Raw genomic sequence first — 19,407 nt, forward strand, 5'->3', positions numbered from 1 at the left:
TCAGGAAAAGTGTGCTCAGTACTGGCCCAGTGATGGAGTGGTGGTCTTTGGGGACATCTCCATTGAGATAAAAAGGGAGGAGGAGAGTGAAAGCTACACGGTGCGTGACCTCCTGGTCACCAACAACAGGGTAATAAAAGACTTATTGAAACAAGCACATAGTCCACATACAAACACTCAAATAATGGAAACATTATCAACGGTTACTGCGATTTTCAAAGGCAAGATTGGCTAATAGTAATTCCTTCTCCTTTTTATCATCTATGTTTCCAGGAGAACAAGGCTCGAGCGGTGCGTCAGTTCCATTTCCATGGCTGGCCAGAGGTGGGCATCCCTACTGACGGTAAAGGCATGATCAACATTATCGCTGCGGTGCAGAAACAACAGCAGCAGTCTGGCAACCACCCCATCACTGTGCACTGCAGGTAGCACACATTGCTTTTTCGTCTTGCATGTACAACTACAATGACATCTAGAGAAACAAATGCTCGACATAAAGATAATTAGATAGATTTTTTTATACTATTGTTGCACATGTAAATGCTCCTGGAAATTATGTGTGCTTGTGTGTGTCTTTTTCACAAGATAAATTATTGTAGCTACAAAGGCACAGAAAAAAATCACTCGGAACATTTGGTGCCTTCTTCCTTGTGACATTTTGCTCACAGAAGTGTTGCTTCTTCTGTAACAAGTACAACACAACATAGCCTCTTTTTTGTATTTATTTCTAAACGTGCTGGCAGCAGTGTGCATACTGAAGGCTAGATTTTTGCCTGCGTGTGTGTTCACAGTGCTGGTGCTGGCCGGACGGGGACTTTCTGTGCGTTGAGTACAGTTCTGGAGAGGGTGAAGGCAGAAGGCATCCTGGATGTCTTCCAGACAGTGAAGAGCCTCAGACTGCAGAGACCCCACATGGTGCAGACACTGGTAAGGGCCCATTAAACCTGAATTTTGATTAGTCTTTTCTCACAAAGACTAATAGGCAGCTAGTTTACTAGTTTAACTACTTTGACAAGGACATGGAGAGAAGATGAGAAATGTGCTTTACTTACATTTACAGAGAGTAAGGTATAATCATTTCCTACAAATGCTTGTGCTCTCCTTTATGGTTAAGATTGAAATAAGAAAGCAGCAGTTTGATTGTCCCTGCGAAGCATTTCTAGACACTGTGTTTGCTGCATTGTTTTTAACTACCGTATTTTTGAATATAAGCTGTATATTTTGTTCTTCCTCAGCTTATTGTGTCTGTTGTCACGGATGAAGTACAAAAAGTGAAATAAATTTCTAAGTATTGTTTGTCAAAGTGAGCTGTATAGAGTTTATGTTACTAAACAATAAATGTTAGAACCACTTGAACCAACAGATGTAGATGTAATTCCAAAACCTAAAAATTACTTGACAAGAGTACTACCTAGCTTGCTTCAGCATAAAGCCTGAAAATCTGTGTAAAAGTAACTGAATCTACCTACTGGCATCTCTAAACCTCACTAATGCACACTTTCTTTTTTTATTTATTTTGTATGAAAATCAAACCACAATTCACAATTTTGAAGTGAGCTTTCCTCATATGTGCATAAAGACATGAGTGGTAATGATCTTCTAATTGAACACCCGAGCAGAAAGAAAAGAAGCAATTTCCTTTAAATATTAATTTCAGGAAAGTGCAAGATGGAGTTTTTTGTGGAAGGAGGAAGGGGTTTGCTTTTAATTCCTTAGATATTATTTATATATATATACACACACACACACACACACACACACACACACACACACACACACACACACACACACACACACACACACACACACACACACACACACACATGTATTCTCCTGTGTTTTGTGATTGCAGTGCTGTTTGTATTCTAAGTCCTTAATAGTCACAAGAAGTCAGTGACTGAGTGAGAAACTGAAAATATCACAGATTCAGCTGATGAGGTAATTTCATCTCTTCCCTTCCCAGGAGCAGTACGAGTTCTGCTACAAAGTGGTCCAGGAGTATATCGATGCTTTCTCTGACTACGCCAACTTCAAGTAGGGACCTGTCATGGATGGACGGACGGATGGATTTCCACGTACACTTCATGCAAGCATATGCACCCACCAGAACACACACATACAATACATTGCCATGCAGAAAAAGCTGCGTATTTCCATTTGATGGATCTTTTAAAAAGACTCATCACAACTTCATCTGTGGATGGGATGAACTGCCCGGAGGAAAAGGGAGCAGTGGTCTCCGCCCGAAGGATAGGGCAGCGCAGTTGGACACAGAGAATAACTGAGATGCCTTCTTGAATATTTTGTAATGTTGTTAATACGGCCCTTCACCCCTATTTTGCTTTCCATCTTCACCCCCCCATATGTATATATACTTACTGTGTTGCATTTTATTATTTTATTACTTTGGTTTTAGACACAGTTTTGAGTTTGGCTGCATTTTTGGGTGGCACCTGTAATGTATTTTATTGGTATATATATATATAAATATATAAATATATATGAATATAAATCTAATGCTTTGATGGCTAATGTACAACATCCAGAGTCAAGGTAATGATGTTTGGATTTCTTTTTTTTTTTTTTTTTTTTTTTTTACTTTTTAGGGACAGTGACTTAAAACATTTTTGACTTTGGCTGAGCCACGCTGTAGCGACGTGTGTGTGGTAGCAGAAGTTTCTACATTCACCAACAAATCCTGGACTGTTTTTCACTAGAGGACATGCATACACATTCACATACACAGTCCAAGACATTTATCTTCACACAAAAGTTGGTTGCATCTACTTAGCTAAAACATTTTTCAATCGACTTGCAATTTCTCTCCATAAAGTTTCAGGGCTTCAAGGGTAGCTCACGATTGGAGAACACAACATCAGTGATGTAGCTCATAGTCTCAGGTTTTCACACACAAACATACACGCTAAATACCAGGAGCCATTAATTATTTTGGAGCATCTGTGTGTGTGTTTGTTTGAACTGGAGCATAAGCTGGCAGACAAGGCTTGGTGTGTTTTCACATCACTGTCTTCTGTCCGTCGAGTGCCAAAGTCCTTCACTCGTTTGATTTTGTAGCTCTGGAGTCTGACAAATTCTACCAACCATGTTCAGACATTCAGAACAAGAAAAGCCGTTTCACTGTCCGAGTATCAGTAATTACCGCTCTACAGGAATTTAAAGTTCAAAAACACTACGATTTTTGTTTTGCCCCATACAGTCAAGATATATGAGGGTTTTCTGAAGATTTTTTTTTGATATTTTAAGGTCTGTTACAGTGTCAGCTGCAGTGTTGATCATGTTAACAAACCAAATTACAAAGAATACAATCATAATTAACTCCATTACTGCATCGTAGAGATCAACAGATCCTACATACCCAGCTCATTTCTTTTCTTGTTTACAGACACACGTCAGTATTTCTTGTAGATTGTGTTAAGCATTTCTTTTCCATATGGGTTTCCTTTGAGTCTGCTGGGATTGACCATTGTTTTTTTTATATTGTCACTATGTCATATGGTTGCTCCTTTGAAGAATGAGTCCCCTTTTATTTCCCACCATGGATACTGATGCCGAAGAATGTTTCTTTTTATTCAAATGCTGTTGCTAACCTATTCTTCAAAAACAGATACATTGTTACTTTAATAGAAGAGGTGTGCCATTTTGTTTGCTCTGAAATTTTTTTTTTAATAGATGTCCTGTGAGGACACTCAGACTTGAACTACAGTGTTTTTTATCTCATCCGAGGTCACTATTGAGGCCGTGCCCTTTGTGATTGTAATAAAAGATAAATGATGTCAGTTAACTGCAGGGCTTGAGGTCAGTCCTAATTTCAAGTCAGTCAGCTCAGGAAATGACTGAAGCCAGAATTTTTAAAATTTACAAATTGAAGAAATTCACCTTGTGTTTATCTCCACAAGTGGTCTTAGCTCCCGCCACAGTTCGGGTATTCAGATACTATTCCTTAGCTGGATTTTAATAGACTTTATTGACATGATGGTAAAAATATTTTCTTCCAGGAATTTTTCAAAATACTTCAATCTTTCTTGATGTCAAACTTTAGCTGAAAAAATAGACCCATACTTGTGCATATTTTACACTCCTGTATGTTGTTACTCTAATTAAAGGAAGGAGCACAATCAAATTTAATTTATTGATGGTAGCTGTCACTAAAACAGTACATGCTGAACTTCGAGGAGGGGTGATTGTGTCAATGTTGATTGTCTGAACACTCATGCACTATTTGCACCAAAAGCAAAGCCCTTAGAAATACAGAGCCAAATACGAGATAAGGTCAGAATGATCACATGGCCTTGATTTGAGAATTATATTTGAACTCTAGAGCAGCTCTTTCAGGTCTCAAAGCCACCAGGTTAAGCCTCGTGTCAGGCCCCTGCGTGGACTTCAAGTAGCAAATAGTTGAATTGACCAGTCACTGAATTTGATTGCTGTTTGTGCATCATTAACTTCATTTCAGGTCTTCTTTTGTTCCAAAGCATCACAAGTGCCCGCACTATTAGTTAGGTGCCATTATGTTCTTCATTTATTTACGTTGTTACTTACTGGGTCTTTAACTAATAGAGGAGGGGATGCTTAGCTGTTCTATGCTTAAATTACAGCATTTTAATGTGTGTGTTTGCATCATGTGATTTACAATGCCTCACTGCGATTTGAAAGCAAAACAGGACACTGTGCCAACCCACGAGACCCGCTGTTACTAAAAACTAAAAGAAGTGCCTCAGTGGAAGGTTTTCAAAACGAATCAATTCTCCAAACTTGTCATCCTTTGCATTTTCTTTACCCACGTGCATTCCCTCATCTATCACCTGAAGACTAATGACAAACCCTTTTTGTGTGGCAATACCAACACTGGGTCGGTCATCTTTGCTTTCACATTCCCTCTAGTTGCATATATGTGGATTCCTTGATTGTGCAGATCAGACTAACTCTGGGGCCCCTCTTTAATGAATTCCCTTTGAATTGAATGGCTTCATTTCATTCCATATCAGATGAATGCGGGATCCATGACAAGTAATCAGTTGTGGGTGCCTAAATGTTAAAATTCTGAGATTTTTTCCCCACAACAAATACATCTTTTCTCACCAAGGGAAACCAGTTGTCCCTGTTTTGTCTCTTTATTCTTGGAGCTTTGTCCCAGTGGGGTGGTTCAAATGCCCCAGCAAAATCATTTACTTCAAGTCTGGAAAGGGAGACTGCAGAAAACTAGAGTTCAGCTTTTCTCTTCTTGCCAACTTTATGTGTCTTGTCTGTCTCTTATCCAGCTCCATTCACTGCTGTCCACTTATTGCTTTGTTTCCCTTCTTTCAATTTGTTCTTGGACCATTTTTCCCAGTGGTCAACGCCCACTCCCCTTTTGTACATAATGTAAGGTTATTTATATTTCATTCCTGTCTGCTGCCTTGCTTATTTTATTTTCTTCTCCCCCTTTCTTTTCTTCAGTTTTTTTTTTTTTAAAAGATGTAAATTGAACTGTATCGGGACCATTCTGAAATGTATTAGAGCTGTTATGTTTTGGCCATTTTTAATTTGGTATAATTGTCTTAAGCAAATCCTATATTTTAATTTGCCTAAGTTTGTTTCTGGTGTTTTGTTATTCAACATTTGAATATATGTATATATAATTATATATATGATAAAATTATATATAATTATATAATGCCAAATGGCCTTTCTAAGCAAGATACTGTTCAGACCTAATAAAGTGCTTGAGATTTTAATGTTCGTCTGTATTGATCCTGTCTTTAGATATAATATAAAACACAGTAGTGCAGTTAGGTTGCATGCAGGTGCTTTATGTCAAGACAACCTGGTGCTCATTAGAGCTCACTTTCCAATGAAGACTAATGGTCCTGCAGTGTAAAATAATTACCAGTGGTTCATGAACCTTATAGATCAGGTGATCCTCTTGAGTGTTGTTCCTGAAGGGTTTTCAATCAACATTTAACCCTTCATCCTCATTTAAACATTTCTATGCTTTTTGCAAAAATTAATTATTAATCTATGAAATATTTTGTGTGGCTGTTGAAGTATTTATGCAAAAAAAAAAAAACTGCAATTTTGGATAACATTACATCCATATCAAGGTAGCATTACCATTAAATTAACCTCCTTATGCAGGATTTTTTTTTAAATTCCTAATTTTAGATGAAGTGATGGAAAGGTATCCAGTACTATCCAAAACATGAAAAAAAAAAGAATAAAAAAGTGTAATTTTTCATTTGAAGTTTGCAGATTTTTGCTATACAAAAATGTATTTATTAATATTCTAATAAAATCATAGACTGAATTTGCACATCTAGTGTGAAATAAAAGTTAAAACCTCTGACCATTTTTAAGACAAAATGAAATTTTTTGGACATTCAGACTGTTCAAATATGTTTGCAAATTTATTGTCCAAATACAGATCACCAGCATAATACATCTATTAATCCATCGATATCATTGCATATTTATATAAAATAATACATGATAAAGGTAATTCCAGTGTTTTTAACTGGACCAGTGCCTCAGAAGGAGCATAAAGTCAGTTTAAAGAAAAAAAAACTATCAAGTTGTATCATTTATTAGAAGCAGACACTGTAAAAACTGAAAAAAGTGTCAGATCTTGAACTTTTTGATGCTCACTGAACATCTGGAAGAAATAACAAAAAAATACTTAAAATATTTCATCAGAATCATACTATTCTACATGTAGTATTTTTAAAATAAAATGTTTGCACCAATTCCAGTAAGAGTCAGACCAGTTATTGACATGGACTAGGGAAATAAATTAGCCAGTAACATTATATATTAAATTTGTTCATGTAAACTGACTGATATAATAGGAGGTCATATCTCTTTGCTAACACTGACAGCTAAGTTTAGACCCAGGTATCATGTCTCATCAGTGATGAATCACCTGACTTTGACCCATTTCTTGCACTGAGGTGTCCTTCGTAACCGTGTTCAAGTTGGCAGTCAACACTCCACGTCACACTGTTAGTCACTTCCTGAGTAAGAATTGGCTCCACATCTAAAATTAAAAAGTAAATTGCCTTTCTCCTCTAATTATATATACAGTCAGTGGCCCGGTCAGAAATCCACTGTTTGTTCCACTCATTGTCAGATGCCTCCCAGTTTCCCCTGACAGAGGGGTCAACTGGGGCAGAGGGATGATGTGTGATGGGTCACAGTGGTCAACAGATGCAAAAAATAAATAAATAAAAAAGGAAATGGGGAGCTACTTGATTTTATTTTTAAGGACACACATGCAAATTCACCACTTTAAGATGCTTTCCTGATTCTTTGTGTTGCAATATTTTAAAAGTTACACTACAGTGATAGTGGTTGTCAGTGAATTAGTTAATTTAATGAGGTGAAGTGTCGCTATTCACCCAGAATGTCAGTATTTGGAGGTGGTTAGAGGTGATGAATGTGTGCAGATGAGCATCACAGGGTCACTGGTGCTGTTTGCAGGTGATAATTGGAACTGGCTGGGTCTTCTGCACATCTTGTCTCCAGGGAACAGTTCATTTCACCCCTGGGTCCACAGGGGTCAGCAATGGGTAGGACGCAGAGGAAAGAATGATGTAGATGTGTGTAAGGGGAGGGGGGCTTTTAAGGTCCATATATTGAGGAGGAGACAGACGGTGTACAGAAACTCTGCAGTAACGCACCTGTAAAGCTGTGAGCTGCTGTGAGATAACTTTAGTAGCTGGTGAACTAAAAGACAAGGAGGTTGATCTGCCGCAGGGACGTTAAGGGCAACTTGTATCTATAAAGTTGTGACAGGTGAGACTAAGGTAAGAGGACTTAATTACACTAATACATGCTTTACTGAACTCTATCCAGAACAAAGGTTACCTGAAATACATTGTTTCTTGGGTTAATCTGACTTAAAATCTGATATTTTAAGTATTGTTCAGTGTTCATTCTTCAGTTTAAAACCTGGCTTAAAGACTCTGGATATGTTTTTAACTACAGTTAGATTTGAGAAATCCTCTATTAAACCCTTTGAACCCCAAAACCTGACATATTATCTCCCTTTTTTATTGCAAAAATTACACTATTTTGCATAGCAACAAAAAGTAAAACTAGAAAAGATCATCATCATTTGCAACCAACAGTCACTTGACAAAAATCCTGTCTTTTTTCTTTATTTTTTGACTGAACCTTAGGGTGTGCAGAGCCGAGAGGAGACAAGTATGGAGACAAATCAGAGACTGAGATGAAAATAAAACGTACTTCATTGATAAAATAAATGCAGCACAGCTCAAAAACGGTGCACAGAGGAGCAAATTGTCAGTAAGGTGTTGGAGGATACATTCAGTATGGTGAAATACAAGAGAGGATGTGAAGTGGTATAAAAAACATCACTTTTAAAGAGGCTGTAAAAATGTAGATTATTAAATATCTATAGCATGTGGAGATGGAGACTACATTTTTGCAGTACTAGTAAATCCTGTGGACACTTGGGGAAAAAATATAAAATTAATAATTAAATAATTCAATTCTTTTTTTTTCCTTTTTCTTTTAAAATTATGGCATTGTAAGCTTGTTATAGTATACACCAGGCATTTTGAAGTTCTCTCTACTTCTAGCCGTGGCTATGCTGTAACCATAGAGGTACAGGAGTTTGAAGTGTGGAGAAAATTAGCCTGCAGTGAGTAATAATGTGTCAGGAGCAAAAAACACCCAGAAACTATTTGAGGTTCAGAGAATTAACCCTCGTGTTGTCCTGCGGGTCAAAATTGACCCGTTTTAAGGTTTGAAAATGTGGGGAGAAAAAATATTTTCACAGTGAAACTTCTGATGTCCACATTTTCAACAATTTTGGGAAATGTCTGAACATTTTTTGGTGGAAAAAAAAATGTTAAAAATGTTTCTTGAGAACTTTCACAAAAAAATCAACCAAAATCCAGCGCATTTCATTGGATTTTGTTTGATTTTTTTGTGAATGTTCTTAAGAAAATATCAGAAATTTTACTGATATATACTTCATCACTTCAGACATTTTTAGGATTTTTTGGGAAGATTTTTACTCATTTTTTGAAAATATTTACAAGAATTTTCTTGCCAAATTTGGGGGATTTTTTTTTTTTTTTTAAAATAAAACTTTTAAGGGAAACTTTTAAGGAATTATTGGAATTTTTTCCTGAAAGTTTAGCAAATTTTCAGAAATATGGGGAATTTTTTTTTGCTGAATTTTTGCATTTTTTTCAGACAAGGAAACAATATTTCTTGGTGCCTGTAAATGAAGACAACAGGAGTGTTAAAAGGGAATAAACAATAAAAGCACTGATGCTGATGCAGCATTGTTCTAAATGTAATAACACATTTGGATATATGACAAACTGATGGCAACCAAGTATTTTCATTTATAATTTGTCACGTTAGACCAAACCGAAAAATCATCTTGCAAAATTGCAGTAAAACACCTCAGTCTAAATATTAAAACTCATCATTATTGTATCATGGGATTATTGCTACAAAAAATTGACTTGTGATTGCAGGAAAGCAAAATCAAGGATGCCGTTTCAGGATTAGTTGACGCTTTAGATAATGGCCTCTCACAATCTCACTGAGTGTCCGTTTCCCTTTTAGATAAATATCATGTGTGTATCTCGGCTGGTTTTGCTGCTGGGGCTGCTTCTTTGTGTCGGGGCTCAGCTGTCCTGCGCTCAGCACTGGTCTCATGGTTGGTACCCCGGAGGCAAGAGGGAGCTAGACTCCTTCAGCACATCAGAGGTCAGATCTGTGTTTGTGTGCATCATTTAGTCATTCACTGAGTCAAATGAAGATATGCTACTGGCTATTTTCTCATATTCTGAAACTCCCTCTCTTCGTTTCTCAGATTTCAGAGGAGATTAAGCTGTGCGAGGCCGGAGAATGCAGCTACCTGAGGCCCCAGAGGAGGAGTGTCCTGAGAAACATTCTTGTAAGTGAACTCTGAGAAAACAGAGATAAAGAGATCCTTGTCTGATGCCATTAGATTTTTATTCATAACAGCAGAAATATGTCATAGCGTGTGTCAGTCTAATGCTATACTGAATATCTCTTTTCACAGTTGGATGCCTTGGCCAGAGAGCTCCAGAAGAGAAAGTGACAGATTTCCATCTCACTCTGCTTTTCTACCTGGTGACACTTTTACTCTGCATCTTTGTCTCTACGTGATTCTGTGATCCTCTGGTCTTATTATTTGTTTTATTTGTTGTCCAGCATTGCAGTGCTGTTCCCTGTGGAAAACAAATGTGGAAATTGTAATGTCCCAGAATAAAGTATCTATTTTGATATGAACTATTTCTTTTTGTTTTTGGTGTCCAAAATTGTCTGCAGCCAATGGTGGGGAATAGTAAATGTAGAGTGGAAAAGTAGAACTCTCTAATATTGCAGAAAACGCATATAAAAATAAGAATAATATATGATGGCTGAATTAAATTATTTAGATGTGTTGGGTTTAGCATTATATTTGGCATTCTCACTCACAGTCATGACTTGCATAAACTGAACAAAAATTTAAAAAAAAGACCTTTTGAGAAAAATTCATAAACTATGCTAGAAATTGGAAGCAATTTATATACCTACAGTATTTTCAGATTAAAACTGGAAAGTAAGAGGGAAAATAGCACTATTAGTATATTGATATTGGGGAAAGTTACAGAATTCTTTCGACACTGGGATCTATACACAGAAAAGATAACAAATGCATAAAGACAAAACACATACATCTAGCCTGCAGAAAAAATCTAAATGTCAGCACTACCAAACAGTTTTATTAATAATTAATAAAAAAACATAATAAAGCAGGCTGGTGGCACTTGAACATGCTTCATTAGTGCACATATGCACTTTTTTTTTGGCATTTTCCATTTTCTCCAGGATGTCAAACATTGAAATGTATTTAATGGTTTACTTTTTGGTCTTGGTTTGGAGAGGAATACGGTTTGCAAGCCAAAAATGGTCGCGTTACATAACCTCCTAGGTGTGTCTGACAGGATAACAGGCAATGATTTCAGGTGAAGTGAGGCGCTTCAACTTGTAACTTTAACACAATTTATGATAGACCGCTGTAAACTGTACGGTGGGTGGCGGTATTCACTTACAAACTGATATTTCAATCTGCCCAAACACAAAACGAAGAAGCAGCTCAGCACTTACGCGTCACTGCGCATGCTCCAAGTAGCTAGGGAAAACGATGGACGACAGAAGTGTTTGTACTCCGCTAACTGTGGAGTCAGACGCTCCAAATAACACTACCAGTTCCCCTAACGCGGCTTCTGTCACATATGCTGACAAAGTAATAAACACTAAAATAGACATTACCCAGGTTGAAGGTGAGTTGTGACTGGAACGTAAAAAAAATTCAGCCGTCTGTCGCCCTACCTACCGAGCCGACGTTAGCTTTTTAGCCAACTGGCTAGCCAGCTGATCCACCCAGTGAGCTAGTTAGCTTCTTAGCTAAATACGCTAACGTCAGCTGTCTACCGCTAACTAGCTACCGTGAGGTGGTTTCAGTGCTTTAAATCGGTCAGTGCGTACAGGACTAGTAACATTTATGACCAAACAAAACTCTAGTTTTACCCTTAAACCAGCTGGATAGAGAAAGATCAATTTAGTTTGTCGGATCCGGAAATTATCTTGTGAGCTTTTCCCTGTAAATTGGGCTCCCAACCAAAACAGATTATCCACATAGAGTAGTTAAGGTTAGCTGGTTGGGTAGCTAACAGGTTTTGAAAGGCCACTGAATTTCTGTATGTCATCTAGTTGTTGACATTTTGTTTTGTCCTCTAAGGCAATAGATGGCATTTCGTCAGTACTGAGTCACTCAAACAAATGCAGAGACGAAATACACAAGCTAGTGCCAAACTTAAACAATGACTGTAAAAGGGTAAAGTGTTGTTGGTTTAATAGATCTCAGACCTCTGCAGCCATCTGGTCCTCCAATGTGGTGACCTTTCTCACCACTACAATAAAAGATACTGTAAAGAATGTAAACAGAACAAGCAAATACAACACATACTTTGAGACATTGCCTACAATCTCTGTTCTCTTGTTAACTGCTACTGTGACTATCACTTGGTAAGTACAATATTTGCAATGTATCAGCATACATGAATATTTTGGGCAGTATCAAGGTGTGTACATATTTTACTTTTTGCAGACTTCATTTGAGCTTCACATTATTTTAATATTTTTGGTGTGCAGTTGTTGTAATATCCTGCATAGACAGTACAAAATACACACTAGGATATCAGTATTGGGACGAGATTTTTTTTTAACATTCTTTGATTTCCTTGTCTTCTTTTTCTTTGCATTTTCAGCAACATAACATCAACATCTCTGTTATATCGCTATTTTAAACCAAAGTTAAGATGACATGGAAGCTGATTTTTTTTTCATCAGTCAACTAATTGAGTAAAATAGTGATCATTCGCCTCTAGTAACACATTTTCAGCCACCACCACTCTATGAACAGCCCAATACAACATACCAGAACAATTAATGCACCTAATCATGTTTTTTTTTTAAATTATGTAAACCTCTTTATTAGCAGCAAAAATGCACACATTGATATGGAGGTTCATTTTAGTGGATGCCATTTTGATATAATTTCTAAAAATGTAAACATAGCTTGCAACCTGCATCTCCACAATTTTGGAACAAAAGCCACACTAGTAAACAAATTTTTACCTTGAGCTATTAAAATAATGCATGAGTGCTGTATTTACTCACAGTGTCGTTGCACGATGACTTGTTTTTTATTGCTAAATGAAAAAAAATCAAATGATCAGTTACTATGCAGTTATTAGTTAAAGCTGGAAGTAAGGGAGAATATTGAAGCACTTTAAACATTGAGACTATTAGACTTCTGTTGAGGCAATGTATGTTTTTTATGATTTCATGTTTGCGATGTATTTAATCAAAGTTATGAAGGACAAATTGGTCGATCTCCTTCCTGCCTTCTAAGGTTGCATGAACGCAGCACCAGTGAAACATGAACCTGCATCAGACCTTGAATAAGCAGAATGGAGGCAGTCAAGCATGAAATCATGATTTCTCGTGGTAGCAAGTGTGTGCTTCATACCACTATAGGACGCTTGTGTTGCATGGCAATAGTTGAAATGACAATTTTTACAGCATTTTAGGTGGTTAACAAAATCTAATAGTAAAAGTATCTCTTACCTTATTACTGTCCCAAAATGAATTGCTCTAGAAGTGATACTGAATGGATTAAAATTGGGTTCAAAGTGGATGGTTGCATGTCGTGTTTGAGCCCACATGAATTCCAGTCGAATTTATGCATTTACGATCAGTTGCTTTGATAGTTCTGTATGTATAAGAGGTGAAGCTGTTTTCTCCTGTTGTGTGATGTGATGCAGAATTCAGGATTAATCTGAAAAATCATTTTAAATATTGAATGAGAGATTAACCATATTCAGACCATGACAGTTTTACAAATTAGAATTTAGTTTTGCAGCTTTGCAAGAAAAACAAAAAATAAAACAACACATAAGACACAGGAGCTCTTGCAGAGAACTTCATTTCTGGACTAATAAAAAGTATCATTTTACGTTGACGTTTTAAAGGTTTTTGATGTTTCAACATTTTTCTGTTTGCAGAGAAAATATAAATTGCTTCGGACAAAAACATCTTCCAAATAAATGTAATGTTATCATTTAATTTCCTTTTATTTATTTCTGATTCTTTAAAAATCTTTAACTTTATTTACTTTTCCATCACACAGGAGACAAGAGTGAGGAGGAGCTACTAAAGGATCTCCTCACTGATGAGTACTGCCATGTGTGCGAAGCTGTGCTTTTGTTTGAATCTCAGCGGCTGTCCCACTATGAGGTGTGTGTGTATCACTTCCGAGTATTAAAACTTTGGTACAGCTGTATATACCACAAAATTTGGAGGCTCAGTAATAATACTTTTACTGTCCCCTGACTGCAGGGAAAGAGACATGCTCAAAAAGTCAAGGTGTACCTGCAAGCCAAAAGAGCAGAGAAGATAAACAAAGGCTCCACGGGACCCCAGGTTAGTGCTCATTTAGAAATACGTAGCCCCTTCAGAAGACATAATATGGTAGAGCTGGCAATTGTTGAGGGCAGATTACTTTTCTTCTTTATTGTGATCAGTTTATTTTCTATGTCAGGAAGCATATATGTGTCTCTTGACCGGCCTGTGTTATGCCTGTCTTCTGCAGTGGACCATGACTACTGATAAAGACCGTTTCTGTGAGCTGTGTAATATGGTGTTCAGTTCCCATGTGGTGGCAAGATCACACTATGAAGGCAAAGTCCACACAAAAAATCTTCGTAAACAAGGTCTTCACCCACCAGGCAAGTGTGGATTGTGTGACGGAGAACCATTGTAGCGATGTGAATTAGAATTTTTACAATCAACGGTTAATTCTGTCAACAGTGTGATTCTACTGTCTGCTCATTTCTGCATTATGTCAGAAGAACAAACACAAATTAACAAAAAATTTGATAATTTCTCATTGCATTTATAGAGAGGAACACAGAGGTGCACACTTTACCAAGTCTTGCTCAGGATCCTGATAATTCTGAGCAGAAATCGTCCCCAGAAGGTGGTACGGAGCATGTTCTGGACCCAACAGCCACCACAGCTACTTCAAGCACAGAGGTTGATCTAAAGGACCCTAACAAATACTGTGCCCTTTGTGCTGCCTCCTTCAACAACCCCCAGATGGCCTTGCAGCACTACAATGGACGCAAACACCAGAGAAATCAGGCCAGACAGGAGCTGCTCCGAGAGCTGGGAGATGACGTACAACAAGGTAATGCAGGGACTTTCAGCAAGTAGTCTAACAAAAAGCATCAGACTCTGCAGGAATTAAATCAAAATTTCAGCATCATATCTAGTGTGTTTTAAAGACAGCATTGATGTGAAAAAACTTTGTTGAGTCCTATATTTCCTTGAGTGTCCTGTTAGACACACTAATCCAACTGAGATTAAGATTTCAAATAAAAACCAGTAGAAGCTGGCAACAGCACAACAGTCTCATACCAGGACATAAATATTCAGCAGGGGAAAGAAACAACACATTAGTGCCCAGAAATGCAAAATGATAAACCCAGATGAATTTGCTGCCAAGATTTCTAAAACCACACTGATATTTGAAATGAGAAACCCTCTCATCCATGAAGAATTCATCTCATCAGAGGCAGCAGGCAGGTAGACAGAGATGAGAAGGTAGGTGTTAGTTTGACAGCCTTGTTACAATAAACTGATGTTGACAAGATTGAGTTAATCAAACTGTAATTAATAAAATAGAGTTTCAGATAGTGACTGTTTCAGTAGCTATGAAGAATGTTAACCATCTGTTTAACATGGCTTTTTTATTTTCAGTTGTAAGCTGGGTATTGTCCCTTTGCAGAGAAGACAGAAATGAGTTTGAAAATATCTAGAATTGAAGAAAGAAAAGGAAGTCATATATCTGAGTGCATATAAGCCATTATTTGATCACTCACACAATTTGTCTTTCCTTTCCACTGTCTAATGTCTCCAGCCGAGTCCCTGATGTGTCAGATGTGTAGTCTGCAGTTTAACTCTGTGGAGATGTATCAGGCCCACATGCAGGGAAACAAACACCAGATCAGGTAAGGTTAAGTAAGATAGATAGATCGATAGATCGATAGATCGATAGATAGATAGATAGATAGATAGATAGATAGATAGATAGATAGATAGATAGATAGATACATAGATAGATAGATAGATAGATATTTTATTCAAACCCTTGAGGAAATTCAAAGTAATCAGTAACTCACATGTGTTATATTCAGGAAAATACGGAAACTAATGTGCAAAATAACATGCAAATTGTGCTGGTATAAGAAACAAGGTGCAAAATTGTGGTTCTATTAATCCAGGGTATTTAAAAAATCTAAATACAGTTTATTAATGGAAATAATAGTAACCATATTGGAAGGATGCCTGGGTTCTGGTTGACCCAGGATTATTGCAGGGTGTTGTTGCATTGGACTACTGTAAGCTCATGTTTTGGTTTTCAACCCAAGTTCATCATGTGGCTCCTACATAGATATATTAATGGGACTTAACAGCAACATCAACATTTACCTTATTGAATAGTAATCTAATTCCAGGTTGTATATCCTTTACCAGGGAGAAGAAAGTTGTTGACCTGTGCAAATCCCAACAAAAAGTCTATGGCACATTTGCAGATGAACTGGCAGATTACATTCAGGTGCAGAAGGCTCGTGGAATCACCCTCAAGACCAATCAAGTCCTCGCTCAGGGTGACACACAAAGGGAAGGAGAAGATGATGAAGAAGAAGACCAGGAAGTATTAAACGAGGGAGACGTGATAGAACCAAATAAACTTATGCCCAACCTTCCTCCCATCTCTAACCCTCCTCATCCGTCCCACCCTGGTTCTTACTACTACGGTGAAACATGTTATCCCTCATATCAAGGCCCACCCTGGGCATCCCATGGCTGGAGCTACAGCTACCCTCCTCCACTCCTCCCACACTCAGGTATTCCACAGTTCACCGGCCGACCCATAAAGAGAAGGAGGCACAGAAAACAGTCAAGCTCCTCGTCATATTCTACCTCATCGTCTTACTCCTCGTATTCTTCCAGTAGTAGTAGCACAAATGACAGCGATGACAGTGAATACAGGCGCAGAGAAAAGAAGAGAATTAGAAGATCCAGGAGGGAACGAGGCAGGAGGGGAAGAGATGTGGAGTCTGACAAGGAGGAGAGGAGGAGGAGGAAACGCCGGAGGAGGGAAAGAGTCTCAGAGGAGAGGAGGAGAGAGCAATCTGTAGAGTCTGAGGAGGGGGGCAAGAGAAAAAAGCTAAAAAATCACGGCAAGCATAGGCGAAAAGAAAAAAAGTTCCAGAAAGAAAACTTCGAGGTGGAAAGAGAAGAAAGGGTGACGGACAAATTACAGCCAGAAGATGTGATGGAGAATAGAAAAGAAACTGAAATACATATTCAGGCTGAAATGGATGTTGAGAGGGAGGATGGACAGGATGAGGCAGCCAAACCCAAATTTAGAAAAGAGAAGAAGAAAGCGAAAGACAAAGTGGACACAAGGACAGAAGAGGAGAAGCTTTGGGACGACTCCATTCTGGGTTGTTAACTGAACTGCTGACATTTTGGCAAACATAAATTATTATTAAATCAAGCATGAATTGCATTGAAATATCAAAACTGTGTATATTAAAATTATTAAAATAAAGTAGCAGTTAACTAATACATTTTCATTATCTTCTCTTATAGCCTAAAAGTTGTTTTCCATAGGTGTGCTAGCTGGCTAGCCATGTCAGTATTTGTAAGGAATGAATGTCTTAATTCAGTGTGTTTGGAAGAGTGTCAGCTTTTCTTTTCACCATGACACCTAATAATATCTTTAACTAAATTAATGTGTACAGTTGTGATGTTTGAATCTCTTATGTTCTTGCCCTTTATGTTAAATTGTCCTCTTAACATCTTAACAAATAAGTTAGCTAAATTTTGATCATGAACGTGTGCTTTTGATAAGGATGTGATAGATTGTGATCCCTTCAGCAGTCTCTGGTTGGCGCTGTTGAGCTTTACTCAGCACATCAGTGAAGCAATTAAAAGCCCGTACATGTTGGAAGCTTTGTCACTGCGTTTCTTTTGACGCTGTGTGTGTGTGCTTTCATGCGCAGTCGCATAGTTTAAAAGAAGGCATTTCTTTTAAACTATGCAACATGTGTAGGATATGGAGAATGATGCACTGCAGCACATCGAAAGTATTAAAAAATAGAGTATCTACAGTGTGATGTGTGCAGGTTTGTGTATTATGGATGTATGCGTACAGACAGCAAATGAAATGTTTGAGGTCAGACAGGTGCACAGGTTCAAATGAGCACAGCGCTGTATGAAACCTCAGAATTCAAGTTCAGAAGCGGTGTGTGATGAATTGCAAGAACGCATCTTACTGTATTCATAAAGTTAACATTGCAAAGTGTCAACTGCTGTTGGAATATAAACGTAAATTATAATTTCCTACCATCCTGGTGACTCATAAGGATCCACTCAAAAAATGTTGTTTCAAATGGATCCTTAAATAGATTCTAAAACTTGCTATCTTTGTGTTTTAGTTAAATAAATGTCTGCAAAGTCACTATGAAATGTCACCAGATGTTCTGGTGATATTTCATAGTGACTTTGGGGTAACATAATGATTGATTAAATTCTAAGAAAGTCCTTGGTCAACTACCCGCTAAATAATGACTTCACACAGAAATCTGTTTGGAATTCTGTGAAGTGAGGTTCTAAAAACTAACTGGAGACCTGCTACTTGAAGAGTCACCTGTAGAAATCTATGGGAGTAGTCAGAGATGTCAGCTGTATTACACACATTCCACTCCTTCTGTAAAAGTCAGTTATCTACTTTAGAACACAGAACTGGGAGATAATACACCAGTTGTAATGTAACGCTGGCCTACATGATATCATGAAAGCGTCTGCATGTGTAGTGAAGTATAACCTCTGGGGAAAACCTTATTTTGGAACAAAGTCACCAAGCTTTCCAAGTGTTTTTTTTTTTTTTTTTTTTTTAATTTAATCAGATTAGACTGGTGAGTCTATATATGCAGTTTTTATGCCCAGTGACCATTAAAATTACAGAAATGAGGTAACATCAGAGGCATAGTATGGCTGCCAAGTAGCGTGACTTCTCCATAGGGACTTACCACTCATCGCAAGTAGTGCTGCCAAGGAGAACGAAACATCTTAAAGACTGTCTTTTCAGTGTCTAAAATTGTGTAACTTTGCCTGTTTGTAGCCTCTGTTTGATCATTTAGGCTATACCTCAGAAAAATCACTTTGTCATTCTGTTTCTATAAATTCCTTTTTTTTGTTTTGTTTTTTTATCAGCTGGGTTGCTTGTTGACCACATTGTAAAACTTTTTTGCTAAGTGCTATGAGAATATCAAGTTTAGACGGCTTATGAGCATGGGACTCGTTTGACATTGTTTAAAATGGCACATTATGAATTTGTCAAAACGGCACCAACAATGAAGAAGAATTCTGTGTTGTACACACAACAGCTTCTTCGTGTGTTTTAGAGCTAACTTATTATTGAAAAACTCAAATGTCAGTGTGAATCCTGGTGCTGCTGTTGGTAGAAAAGAAAAATTGTGGATGAAAAACTGAAAAGTCGATATCTGCTGCAGGAGTCCTGTGGAAGGTGTAAGATAAAAAACTTCTGAAGTGAGGTCTCAACTTTAAATTCTTTAAAGCTGTTTTCATTAGAACCAGACAGACTGCTACATCTGTGACACAAACAGTAATACATATATGGATGTCCGCATCAAGTAAGCGTCAGAAAAGACTTCAATTTTGGCAAAATTGTCTGAGTAGAGAAATGAAATGAGAGGCTGG

General features: G+C 37.5%; 3 protein-coding genes across 4 annotated transcripts in view; all 3 read left to right on the top strand.

Moving 5' to 3' along the window:
* The window catches only part of ptpra (protein tyrosine phosphatase receptor type A), a 31,147-nt gene extending 25,412 nt beyond the window's left edge, over nt 1–5,735 (top strand). Inside the window, exons 19-22 of the mRNA XM_023289279.3 lie at nt 5–130; nt 274–425; nt 792–927; nt 1,964–5,735. Coding sequence (XP_023145047.1) covers nt 5–130; nt 274–425; nt 792–927; nt 1,964–2,038 — 489 coding nt within the window. The 3' untranslated portion in view covers nt 2,039–5,735. The remainder of the gene's footprint in view (nt 1–4; nt 131–273; nt 426–791; nt 928–1,963) is intronic.
* A 1,726-nt stretch (nt 5,736–7,461) lies between these two features.
* gnrh2 (gonadotropin-releasing hormone 2) lies at nt 7,462–10,296 on the top strand. 2 transcript variants are annotated; one of them, XM_055010425.1, is made up of 4 exons: nt 7,462–7,788; nt 9,601–9,744; nt 9,851–9,934; nt 10,064–10,296. In XM_055010425.1, the coding sequence occupies exons 2-4, from the start codon at nt 9,610–9,612 to the stop codon at nt 10,100–10,102; spliced, it is 258 nt and encodes an 85-aa protein (XP_054866400.1). In that variant the 5' UTR covers nt 7,462–7,788; nt 9,601–9,609; the 3' UTR covers nt 10,103–10,296. The 2 variants fall into 2 exon arrangements, with proteins under 2 accessions (XP_054866400.1, XP_023145059.1); XM_023289291.3 differs by having other exon boundaries at nt 7,636–7,799.
* An 872-nt stretch (nt 10,297–11,168) lies between these two features.
* zmat1 (zinc finger matrin-type 1) lies at nt 11,169–17,635 on the top strand. The gene is made up of 7 exons (XM_055010426.1): nt 11,169–11,330; nt 13,742–13,848; nt 13,951–14,034; nt 14,204–14,343; nt 14,505–14,800; nt 15,533–15,623; nt 16,150–17,635. The coding sequence occupies exons 1-7, from the start codon at nt 11,192–11,194 to the stop codon at nt 17,132–17,134; spliced, it is 1,842 nt and encodes a 613-aa protein (XP_054866401.1). The 5' UTR covers nt 11,169–11,191; the 3' UTR covers nt 17,135–17,635.
* The last annotated feature ends 1,772 nt before the right edge of the window (nt 17,636–19,407 follow it).

The sequence above is a fragment of the Amphiprion ocellaris genome, chromosome 5, assembly GCF_022539595.1.
Source record: "Amphiprion ocellaris isolate individual 3 ecotype Okinawa chromosome 5, ASM2253959v1, whole genome shotgun sequence".
NCBI classification, from domain to species: Eukaryota; Metazoa; Chordata; class Actinopteri; family Pomacentridae; genus Amphiprion; species Amphiprion ocellaris.

Excerpts from the sequence above, each read along its gene's own strand:
- gnrh2 (XM_055010425.1), top strand. The coding sequence starts at position 9,610 with ATGTGTGTATCTCGGCTGGTTTTGCTGCTGGGGCTGCTTCTTTGTGTC. Across the intron at positions 9,745-9,850 it reads ACTCCTTCAGCACATCAGAG|ATTTCAGAGGAGATTAAGCT; the intron begins GTCAGATCTGTG and ends TTCGTTTCTCAG. Across the intron at positions 9,935-10,063 it reads GTGTCCTGAGAAACATTCTT|TTGGATGCCTTGGCCAGAGA; the intron begins GTAAGTGAACTC and ends CTCTTTTCACAG.
- zmat1 (XM_055010426.1), top strand. The coding sequence starts at position 11,192 with ATGGACGACAGAAGTGTTTGTACTCCGCTAACTGTGGAGTCAGACGCT. Across the intron at positions 11,331-13,741 it reads AGACATTACCCAGGTTGAAG|GAGACAAGAGTGAGGAGGAG; the intron begins GTGAGTTGTGAC and ends TCCATCACACAG. Across the intron at positions 15,624-16,149 it reads GGAAACAAACACCAGATCAG|GGAGAAGAAAGTTGTTGACC; the intron begins GTAAGGTTAAGT and ends ATCCTTTACCAG.